The sequence below is a fragment of the Neopelma chrysocephalum genome, unplaced genomic scaffold (genome assembly GCF_003984885.1).
Source record: "Neopelma chrysocephalum unplaced genomic scaffold, ASM398488v2 Primary Assembly neopelma1_182854, whole genome shotgun sequence".
Taxonomy (NCBI): Eukaryota; Metazoa; Chordata; class Aves; order Passeriformes; family Pipridae; genus Neopelma; species Neopelma chrysocephalum.
In genome coordinates this window covers 1-10,586 of record NW_020938092.1, presented here as the reverse complement: position 1 = coordinate 10,586, position 10,586 = coordinate 1, and the positions used below count along the sequence as shown (strand labels likewise).

At 67.6% G+C, this 10,586-nt stretch overlaps 2 protein-coding genes across 3 annotated transcripts; one reads left to right on the top strand and one right to left on the bottom strand.

The window, feature by feature from the left end:
- Nucleotides 1–1,044: 1,044 nt before the first annotated feature.
- LOC113962573 (NADH dehydrogenase [ubiquinone] 1 alpha subcomplex subunit 4-like 2) lies at nt 1,045–5,971 on the top strand. 2 transcript variants are annotated; one of them, XM_027673334.1, is made up of 4 exons: nt 1,045–1,142; nt 3,844–3,932; nt 5,394–5,454; nt 5,702–5,971. In XM_027673334.1, the coding sequence occupies exons 1-4, from the start codon at nt 1,086–1,088 to the stop codon at nt 5,756–5,758; spliced, it is 264 nt and encodes an 87-aa protein (XP_027529135.1). In that variant the 5' UTR covers nt 1,045–1,085; the 3' UTR covers nt 5,759–5,971. The 2 variants fall into 2 exon arrangements, with proteins under 2 accessions (XP_027529135.1, XP_027529134.1); XM_027673333.1 differs by lacking the exons at nt 5,394–5,454; nt 5,702–5,971 and adding an exon at nt 5,109–5,384.
- Nucleotides 5,972–6,493: 522 nt separating this feature from the next.
- On the bottom strand, nt 6,494–10,581 carry SHMT2 (serine hydroxymethyltransferase 2; the record flags this gene model as incomplete). Its single annotated transcript, XM_027673335.1, has 11 exons — nt 6,494–6,903; nt 7,115–7,222; nt 7,615–7,770; nt 7,907–8,006; nt 8,095–8,260; nt 8,391–8,530; nt 9,130–9,252; nt 9,734–9,815; nt 9,897–10,097; nt 10,244–10,323; nt 10,426–10,581. Coding segments are annotated over 11 exons (1,440 nt in total), but the record flags the coding sequence as incomplete, so codon positions are not given.
- Between the last annotated feature and the right edge of the window lie 5 nt (nt 10,582–10,586).

Sequence of the window (10,586 nt, the reverse complement as noted above, 5' to 3'; positions counted from 1 at the left end):
CCCCCCAGAGCAGAGCTGGGAGCGACAGGACCGGGGTCCCCCAGAGCTCGTGGGCCACCCTGCAGTGATGGGTCAGGCCCTGCACACACGTCCCACACTCACACACGTGTCCCTGTGCACACACCCCGTGTACCCCCTGTTTTTTCTCCCTGAGCCCCCCCCGTGTGTGCCCTCCGGCTGCCCAGGGCAGAGGAAGGTGAGGAAGGACACACGGGCCGTGCCGAGGGCAGGATGCTCCGTCTCGGGCAGTGGCACTTAATCAATCCCATCTCAAATCTCTAATTATCTCACCCGGGGCCTCGCTGGATCTGCCTCAGCCTGTTCCCGTATCCGTGGACTCCCCAGAAACTCCCCCCCTTTGTCCTTTATCCTCGGCTGGGAGCAGAGAGGGTGGGTGGCCTCGTGTCGGGGGGGACCCCACGCGCGGGTGGGAGAGAGGAGCATCCTGGGGGGGCTCTGAGAACCCCCAGGGTGGGGTCTCGCAGGTACCAGGCACGGCTGTGCTGGCACTTGAACGCGACCAGGGTCCCCATCCCTGCCGGGGTCCGCCCGCTCCGTCCCTCTCCCGGTCCTTTTGTCGGACACAAATGGCCGGTTTCCATCTGCGCGGCAGCATCTGTTCCTGCCGGGGAGATTTGCATCGCTAAATGTAAATTGGGTGTCGTATCATTTATCATAAACGGGAGGGCGGCGGGGGGGGGCGGCCAAACCCGGCCAAGTTGTCACCGGGAATCACTCGGCTCATCCTTCGCCCGTGCCGGGGCCGCGCGGGGCGGGACGGGGCCGGTCCCGAGCGCGGAGGGGAAACTGAGGCACGGGGGGGGCCCTCGGGGTCCACGCCCAGAGCTCGTCAGTCACCCCGGGGGAGGCCGGAAGGGGCCGGGGGTCAGGATCTGGTCCCAAGCCTCCCCTGTCCCTCCTCGCTGTCCGTGTGTCCCCGGGCCGGGATCCCCGTCCCCGACCCGCCCCGTCCCTCCCAGCCCGGCCGCAGACGCCTCCCTCGCCTCCTGCCCACCCTGCCCACCCTCCATCCTCGGCCGGACCTGGGAACCCGCCGTCGCAGCCGGACCGACCCCACCCCGGCCATGAAGGGCCCCCTGCGCGGAGGAATGTTCTCCCGGCATGTCAAACGGCACCCCGGAGTGAGTGACCCGGCCCCCCCCCCCCCCCAGGGACCCCCCCCATCCCTCCCCTGCCCTCTGTCCCTCCTCCCGGGGACCCCCCTGCAACCCCACATCCTTCAGGCTTGTCCTTGCCCGTCTCTCGCCACGTGCCAGGAGCCCCCGGGCTTCTCCACGTCCTTCTCTCTTCATCCCACCCTGCATTCCTTGTGCCTTCCTCTGCCCTCTGTGCCAACTCCTCTTCCCCACGCTCCCCAAGACCCTCCTCAGCCCCCCAGTCCTGCTCCATCTCTGCTCCCCTTCCCCACCATCCTCCCACTCAGCACCCTCTGACTAAGCCGGGGGTCCTGGGGGTCCCCATCCCTCCTTCTCCAAGGAAAGGTGAGACCACCCGGTGCTTCCCACCCCGTTCCCTCCATCCAGCCCTGCCAAGGGAGGGATCAGCACCGTGGGCACGGGCAGAGAGGATTCCCGGGGTGCTTCCAGCATCCCCCAATGGGCAGCCCAGGCCGGGCCTCCCGCGTGATCCTCGCTGCCCAACAGAAGGATTTGGGATGTTCCTGTTCCTGCCACGGTTTCTCCAGCTGAGGAGCTGGGAGTGGCTTGGGGGGCACAGAGAGACCCCCAGACTGGAGGTGTAAAGGCCCGGGGGGGGGGTCCTGGGTGCTGGTACACGGCGGGTTTGTTGCTGGGGCAATTTTTGCGGTGTCACCCTCCCCTGTGGGGTGTCACCCACCCGTCCCAGTGCTCGGCTGTGGATTCCTGGATGCCTGGCACTGATGGGCATCCCAGCCACGCAGGACCAGAACCCGCTGGCACTGCTCGGTGGGCACCGATCGGGCACGGGGGCAGAGCCTGGCACTGCTCCCCACCGCCCACCCACCGGCGGGAAATGGGGGGTTCCACCGCTGGCACCCGCGGCTTGGCAGCCCCCCGAATCCTTGCCGGGCATTCATTAATCACCCAGGCGGTGTCGGCAGCAGATGGTGAGACGGACCCGCCGCCCCGAACCTCCTCCGGCAGCCACAGCAAACTCCCGGCGCTGCGGCGGCTTCTCCATTCGCCAGCGCTTGGGCAGAGGCTGCTGCCAGCTCCTGCTGGCACCCGGTGCCAGGGACCGTCATCCGCCGGTGGCCCCGACCCTCCTGGATGGGCGCTGGCATCTGCCGGGCGCTCCATCATCGCAGCTCGGCTTGAGCGGGGCGCCGCCGGGCGGGAGCTGGGCCGTACTGGGGGCACTGGGAGAGGACGGGGGGGGCCGGTGGGGAGCGAGGGCTGGGCAGGGGGACGCTGCTGTGGGCTGGTGGTGGTGGGCAGAGGGGTCGCAGTGACCCTTTTCAGCGTGTTCCCACGTGCCACCCGAGCGGGGACACTGAGTCACGGGGGGGTGGCTGTTCGGGTGGGGGTCTGGGGACCCCGTCTCTGGCTGCAGCCGCCGAGCAGAGGCTCGAACGGGGCCGGGGGTTGTCGAGGCGGCTCCGGCGGCCCCGCCGCCGTTTAATGGGCACGGCGAGGCTCCGGCTCCCAGGGGCACGGCTGGCGCCAGGCTCATTACCGCGCCCGCGGCTTCCCCGGCGCGGGGGCCGCGGCAATTTGGGGGAGGTCAAAGCAGCCTCGGCTCGGCTCCGATTGAGGCCGCGCCGCGCCGGGCACTGGGGGATTGGCAGCGAGAGCCGAGACGGGGAGATGGAACCGGTGTCGCTCGGCCGAGGTGTGACGGGAGCCGCTGTGATGGGCACGGGGAGGGGGGCGAGGGCACCTCGTGCTCTCAGGGGTCACCGAGTGCCCCCCTAGACCGGCTCTGGACCCCCAGCTGCTTGGCCCCAGTGTGTCCCAGTCCTTTCCAGCAAGAGGAACTGAACACTCCTTGTCTCGAGCTCCGCCAGGAGATGGTGCAGAGGGGGGGGGGGGGGGGCTTGGGGGGGCTGTGGGGGGACAGGGACACTGCCCAGGTCATGGTGTGGCTCAGGGACAAACCCTGCCCGGGACCGAGTCCCTCCAGGAGGAACCATGAGCTGATGCTCAGCCCTGAGCCGGAGAACTGGGAACCCTGGGAATGCTGGGAATGGGGTGCTCAACCTCAGGGAAGAACCATCAGTGGAGGCTTGGCCCCGAACGGGGGCACTGGGGATGCTGGGAGTGCCAGGAATGGGGTGCCCAGGACTGAGTCCCTCGGTGAGGAACCGTGACCAAGGCTCAGCCCTGGGCAGGGGCACTGGAAACACTGGGAATGCCAGGAATGGGATGCCCAGGCCTGAGTCCCTTGGCAAGGAGCCGTGACCAAGGCTCAGCCCCGAGCAGGGGCACTGGAAACGCTGGGAGTGCCAGGAATGGGGTGCCCAGGACTGAGTCCCTCAGTAAGGAACCGTGAACTCAGGCTCAACCCTGAGCAGGGGCACTGGAAACGCTGGGAATGGGGTCCCAGGGTCCTCAGCAGCACCAGCACGGGGCAGCCACGGGCAGAGGGGAAGCGATTTCTCATTCCAAATCCAATTCCTCTCCAGCACGAGCCGATTTTTCTCTCCCTCTTTTAATTCAGTCACTCAAGCTGACAGCTACACTGTGTACTGCAGCCCGGCTACAGGATTGCTCTGCCATATTCCCCCTGTAAATCTCCCGGCGTGTCAGCTCTGCCTTTCACTCTCCAGTCCGCCTGATAAATATTCATTTTATTGGGGTATTTTTCATTTCTCTCTCTCTCTCTCTCCCTTTCTCTCTGCAGCTCATTCCCCTCATTGGCTTCATCAGTGTGGGCCTGGGCAGCGCGGTGCTGTACCTGCTGAGGCTGGCACTGTACAGCCCCGACGTCAGGTACGGGTTGGGGTGCCCCGGGCACCCCCCGGGCTCTCATCCCGGGCACCCCTTGGGCGTTGACCCTGGGCACCCCTTGATCTCTCACCCCGTGCCCCCCCCGGGCTCTCACCCCACACCCTCAGAGCGTGGGGGGCTCAGCCCCGATATGGTGAGAGGGTGTTTGGGGTGCCCAGACACACCCGACCCCTTCCTGGGGAGTGGTGGGGGGCAGATGTGGGTGCAGAGGTGCCCCGAGGGGGTGAGGGGAGCTGGGGGGTTGTGTTCCCTCTCCTTGTTTTGGGGGGGGGGGGGGAGAAGGGCTCCTCCAGCTCCTCTGGGAGGAGGGTGGGTGGGTGGGTGACAAGGTGGGGAAAAGCTGAGTGTGGCTGAGGGACAAGGGGAAAAAATGTGGGGAGGGAACTGAGGGGAATGGGGAAGGGTGGGATGGATGGTGAGAGAGGGAATGAAGAGAGGGAGGGAGGGAGAGACAAAAACCAGCAGGAAAGGATGAGCAGAGGGAGAGGTGTGAGGATGGAGGGAGGGATGGAGGGATGGAGGGATGGAGGGATGGGGGATGGAGGGATGGATGGAGGGATGGAGGGATGGAAGAACGAGCGGAGGAAGAGGAAGGGTGTGAGGTGTGAGGATGGATGGAGGGATGGATGGGTGAGGGATGGGTGTGGGGAGGGTGGGACTGAGGGAGGAATGGGAAATGGGCAGATGGATGGTTGGAGAAGGAATGGGGAGAGGGAGGGAGGGAGGGACAGACAAAAGCAGGGGGGAAGGAAGAGTGGAGGGAGAGGTGTGAGGATGGATGGAGGGGTGGGGGACAGAGGAGGGGGTGCCTGGGTGGAGGGAGGGATGTGGAATCACAGATGGGCAGGACAGCCCCACATCCTGGGGGGACCAGGCTGGTTTTCCCGTGTCCCCACAGCCCCCCCACCTCGCTCAGAATAATTATTTGCTCCCGGTAAAACCACTCATGGATTTAATCTGGCACCAGCTGAGCTCAGCTCTGCAATTAGCAGATCCAGACACCTTGGCTTGGAGGGTGGGAGTGCAGGGGGGTGTTTGGGGGGGGGGCACAACAGCCCCCCCAGCACATTAATGCCATTAACAGCTCCGGGGGGGCTGCGCTTGCGGCACGGCCCCCCCCCCTCCATCCCCCAATAACACACACAAACATCTTCCCAGATGGAAAATTCTGCTCTTGGCCAGCGCCAGAGGATGGGGGGGGGGATGGAAGAGGGGGGGACGTGAGCTGCTCTCTCCAGGGACCCCATCCCACGGCTCTGGTGGCCTCCCCACGCCCCTCCCGGGACAGGACGGGATGTGTCCGGTGTGGGAAGGCTCCGAGGAGAACTGGGGATGGTGACACCGGGGCTGGGGGCACTGGGGGGGGGGGCAAGGGGGGGGGGGGGGGTCTCTCCCCACTCCCTGCAGGTGCTGATGTCCCTCCCCATCACCCCCCCCCCGCAGCTGGGACCGCAAAAATAACCCCGAGCCCTGGAATAAGCTGAGCCCCACGGACCAGTACAAAGTGAGCACTGGGTGAACTGGGGGCTGGCAGGGGAGGGGGGAGCAACCACTTTTAGGGCAAAGCACCGTGTTTTCTTTGGGAAGGGGAAAGGGGGATCAGCCCTGGAGTGGAGGTTCATGGTTCCCACGGCTCCTTGTGCTCAGATTTGGGGAGGGGGGCACTGCGTGTGTCCCCCCCTCACCTCGGGGCTGCAGCGACAGCAGGGAGGGGAATCACGACCCCCCCCTCACCTCCCTCCCTTCTCCAGTTTCTGGCAGTTTCCACCGACTACAAGAACCTCAAGAAGGAGCGTCCCAGCTTCTGAGCCCCCCCCGGGACGTGCTGGGGTGGGGGGGGAACCCACCCCCGCCAGAAGAACCCCCCAGCTCTGCCAAAGCCACTGCACACAGGTCCCACCGCTCCCCCAGCCCCCCAAAACTGTGTGGCCGAGTCCCCCCCCCCAAATAAACCACATCCCTGCAGAGCCCCCGCGCCCCTCACGGTCACGTTGTGCCTGCACTGAACTCCCAGGACAGCAATAAATTCTAGGGGGGGGGGCAGCAAACCGGATTCTTTATGGTTTCCCAGGGCCTTTGATGCGGGAGATGTTGTCACACCCCCTCCCCCGGGAAGGCTGGGGGGGGTCACATCCCACTGGAAGCAGCAGGAGCCCCCCCCGGGTGCCGCATTTCCGCTCTCCCACGCTCCAGGTCCCCCCTCGGACCCCACCCTGGACCCTCTGGAGAGGGCGAGGGGGTGGAGGGGTCACACCACACGTGTGTGGATGCACATACGTGTGCTGGGGGCGTGACACGGGGCAGGAAAAGGGGGGGGAGGGCAGCCTGGGCTACGGCCCCCTGACTTGTTTTGGGGCTCAGTGTCACCCCCTGCCCTCAGAGCCCACCGGGTGAAGCCCCAGGACGGGGACACCGAGGCACAGAGACCCCCCCCCAGCTCTCCTGGTGCAGCGCTGAGGGGCTCCAGCAACCCACCCCCAAAACCCCCCCAGTGCAGCACCCACACACCTCCAGACCCCCCCAGTGCAGCACCCACACACCTCCAGGCTCTGCCCCCGCTTTTATTAGCAACCCCCCCCCATAGAAAAGTGCAAGATGAGGCTGTAACAAGTGGTGCCCCCCCCTCCAGTCAGGGTCTGGGGGGGGGTCTCTGCACCCTAACACTGAGAGCAGGATGGGCGGGCGCCGTCCCCACGGGGAGGGAGCGCCCAAAGGTGCTGAAGGGGGACGAAGGGGAGCGGGGAAAGGGCAGAGGGGGGCGGGTTTCAGCCTCCCCTCGCCCCCCCCCGGGTGGCCCCAGCCCGGCAGGAGGGGTTTCCCCCCCCTCAGTGGTCACTGAAGCCGGGCATGGGGAAGGCACGAGCGAAGGTCTCGACGCGCTGGCGGAGCTCGGCCAGGCGCCGCTGAGTCTCGGGGTCCTGCAGCAGGAAGGTCTTGAAGTCCTGGAGCTTACCTGGGGGGGGGGGACACACACACAGGTGAGGAGGAAGGGGGGGACCCCACGGCAACCCCACCCCTGCCCGGGTACCCGCAGGGGAAGCTCCGCCAGGCTGGGGAGCGGGGCTGGCACCAGCACGGGGCACACCCCAAAGGGAGAGGGGCCGGTGGGCACCCAGGGGGGCACAGGGAGAGACGGGGGGGACACACGGCCCGTCCCCACTCACTGGTTTTGCTCTTGACGTCCAGGGCCAGCGCGATGCCCTCGTCGATGAACTCCACGACCTTCTGGAAATCCTCCTCGCGGAAGTGGCGCGAGGTCAGCGCGGGGGCACCTGGGGATGGACCCGTCAGGGCTGGGACCACCATGGGGGAACAGCCCCCAGGGAGCTCCCCAAGCCCCCCAAGGAGCTCCCCAAGCCCCCCCCCAGGAGCTCCCCCAGCCCCCCCAGGAGCTCCCCCAAGCCCCACAAGGAGCTCCCCAAGCCCTACAAGGAGCTCCCCAGCCGCCAGCCCCCATGGGGTCCTGTGCCCCTGTCTGTGCCCTGTCTGTGCCCCTGTCTGTGCCCCCTGTGCCCCTGGTCTGGGCCAGAACCAGCTCCGAACTCCCACAGGGAGCCCTCAGAGAAGGGTGAAGCAGTGGGGATGCCCCGGGGCAAAAGCCCGAGGACCCCCCCCCCCCCCCCGGGCCGGGCGGGACCCCCCCCCCGCAGGGCCCATCCCTCACCCAGGCGCAGCCCCCCCGGGGTCAGGGCGCTCTTGTCCCCCGGGCACGTGTTCTTGTTGGCGGTGATGGACACGAGCTCCAGCACCCGCTCCGCCCGCGCCCCGTCCATGCCCTTGGGCCGCAGGTCCACCAGCACCAGGTGGTTGTCGGTGCCCCCTGGAAAGCGAGGGGGAAGAGAGGGGGTGAGGACCCCCCGAGCACCCCCGACCCTCCCCTTGCTGCCCTTTCCCAGCACAGCTCGTCCCCCTCGTGCCCGGGATCGTGCCCGGGGATCGTGGGCACAGAGCGTTACCTGACACCAGGGTGTACCCGCGCTGCAGCAGCGCCTGTGCCATGGCCTTGGCGTTCCTCAGGACCTGCTGGCAGTACTCCCGGAAGGCCGGGGAGCTGGCCTGGCAGCGAGGGGACACCCCGTCAGTGTGGGGGGCACGGGTCACTCCTCCCACCCCGAGCCCCCCCGGCCCCGGCCCCGGCCCGGACCTGTTTGAGGGCCACGGCCACGGCGGCGATGGCGTGGTTGTGGGGGCCGCCCTGCAGGGAGGGGAACACGGAGAAGTTGATCCTGTCCTCCAGGTCGTAGAGCGTCTCCTTGCCCGTCTTCTGGTCCACGGAGCGCACGCCCTTGCGGTAGAAGATCAGTCCCGACCTGGGGGCGAGAGACGCCGTGGGACACCGACCCCGTGGGACACCGACCCCCCTGACCCCGGTGCCCCCGGGGCAGCTCCATCCCCATCATGGCCTCACCCGGGGCAGCTCCATCCCCGTCACGGCCTCACCTGGCGCCGCGCAGGGTCTTGTGGGTGGTGCTGGTGACGACATCGGCGTGTTCGAAGGGCGAGGGGATGGCCTTGGCCGCCACCAGCCCGCTGATGTGGGCCATGTCCGCCAGCAGGTACGCACGGACCTCCTCACACACCTGGGGAGGCCGAGGTCACCCGCTGACCCCCCGGGGACGCCGCAGCCACCCGCTGACCCCTGGGGATGCCACGGTCACTCGCTGGCCCCTGGGGATGCCACGGTCACTCGCTGACCCCTGAGGATGCCACGGCCACCCACTGACCCCTGGACTCACCACGGTCACACGCTGTCCACTGGGGATGCCACGGTCACCTGCTGACCCCCTGGGAACACCGCGGCCACCCGCTGACCCCTGGGGACGCCGTGGTCACCCGCTGACCTCTGGGGACGCCACGGCCACCCGCTGTCCCTTGGGGATACTGTGGCCACCTGCTGACCCCTGGGGACGCTGCGGTCACCCACTGACCCCTGGGGATGTCACGGCCACCCGCTGACCCCTGGGGACACCACGGCCACCTGCTGACCCCTGGGGATGCTGCGGTCACTCGCTGACCCCTGGGGATGCCACGGCCACCCACTGTCCCCTCGGGACGCCACAGTCACCCGCTGACCCCTGGGACACCGCGGTCACCCACTGATCCCTGGGGACGCCATGGCCACCCGCTGTCCACTGGGGACACTGTGGCCACCCACTGACCCCTGACCCCCAGCGGGCACCTTCTTCATGCGGGCGTAGTCGATGAGCCGGGCGTAGGCGCTGGTGCCCGCGATGACCAGTCGGGGACGGAAGAGCCGCGCCGTCACCTCCAGCTGCTCGTAGTCGATCAGTCCCGTGGCCGGCTGTGAGGGACAGACAGACAGACAGAACCGGGTCACTGACCCCCACGGCCGGCTGTGAGGGACAGATGGACAGACAGAACCGGGTCACTCAGCCCCACGGCCGGCTGTGAGGGACAGACAGACAGACAGAACTGGGTCACTCAGCCTCACGGCTGGCTGTGAGGGACAGATAGACAGACAGCCGGGTCAGTCAGCCCCAGGGCCGGCTGTGAGGGATGGACAGACGGACAAGAAAGCTCAGTCAGCCCAGGAATGGATGGACAGACAGACAGACAGCTCGCCAAGGGCACCCCTTTGCCCCCCTGCACCTCTGGCTGAGCCGTGGGCATCTCCCAAGGCACGGGGACACGTCTGGGACTCGCTGGGACACGGAGGGGAGGGCAGGAGCTGCCGGAGCAGCTCGGGCACCTCAGGGCACCACCGGGATCATCCACAGCCACAGGCCCCCCTTTCCCCCCCCGGCTCCTGCCCCTCAGCTCACATCAAGCTTGTAGGGCATCGACTCGAAGAAGATGGAGGTGGCCGAGATCCTCTTGACGTCGGACATGTACCCGTGGGTGAGGCTGCGGGGGAGGCGCGGGGTGAGCCCGGGACCCCCGGGAGGCAGCGGGATCCAGGTTCCCCCCCAAGAGCCCCCCACTCACTGTCCCCCGTCGGGCAGGTCCAGCCCCATGAGGCGGTCGTGGGGCTGCAGCAGGGCCGTGTAGGCGGCGAAGTTGGCCGGGGAGCCCGAGTAGGGCTGAACGTTGACGCCCCAGCGCGCGGGGTCCAGGTCGAAGGCCTCGAGCGCCCGCCGCTCGCACAGCAGCTCGATCTGATCCACCACCTCGGCCCCCCCGTAGTACCTGGGGGACACGGCACGGGCTTATGGGGGCTCCCCCTGCCAGCCCCAGTGCAGAGGGCAGCCCCCCCTTTGGGGAAATCTCTCCTGCAGCTCAATCCTGGCTGCAGAGGGACCCCTGATGCCCCCCCAGCCCATTCCCCCATTTACCTCTTCCCAGGATAACCCTCCGAGTACTTGTTGTTGAGGCAGGAGCCCAGAGCTTCCAGCGCTGCCCGGCTGCAGAAATTCTGGAGGAGAACTGGGGGGTCAGAGTTGGAGCCGCCAAACCCCCCCCTGCCCCGAGCAGAGGGTTCCCCTGGGCCCATCCCCAAGCCCCCCCCGGCCCCCACCTCCGAGGCGATGAGCTCCAGCCCCCGGCACTGCCGATCCTTCTCCTTCTGCACCAGGCTCCAGACCTCGGGGTCGCTCTCGGCCAGGCTCTCCTGCCCCGTCCACCCCGGGATGTGCCCGGTGGTGGCAGCGGTGGCAGCAGAGCCGTGCTGTGCCCGTT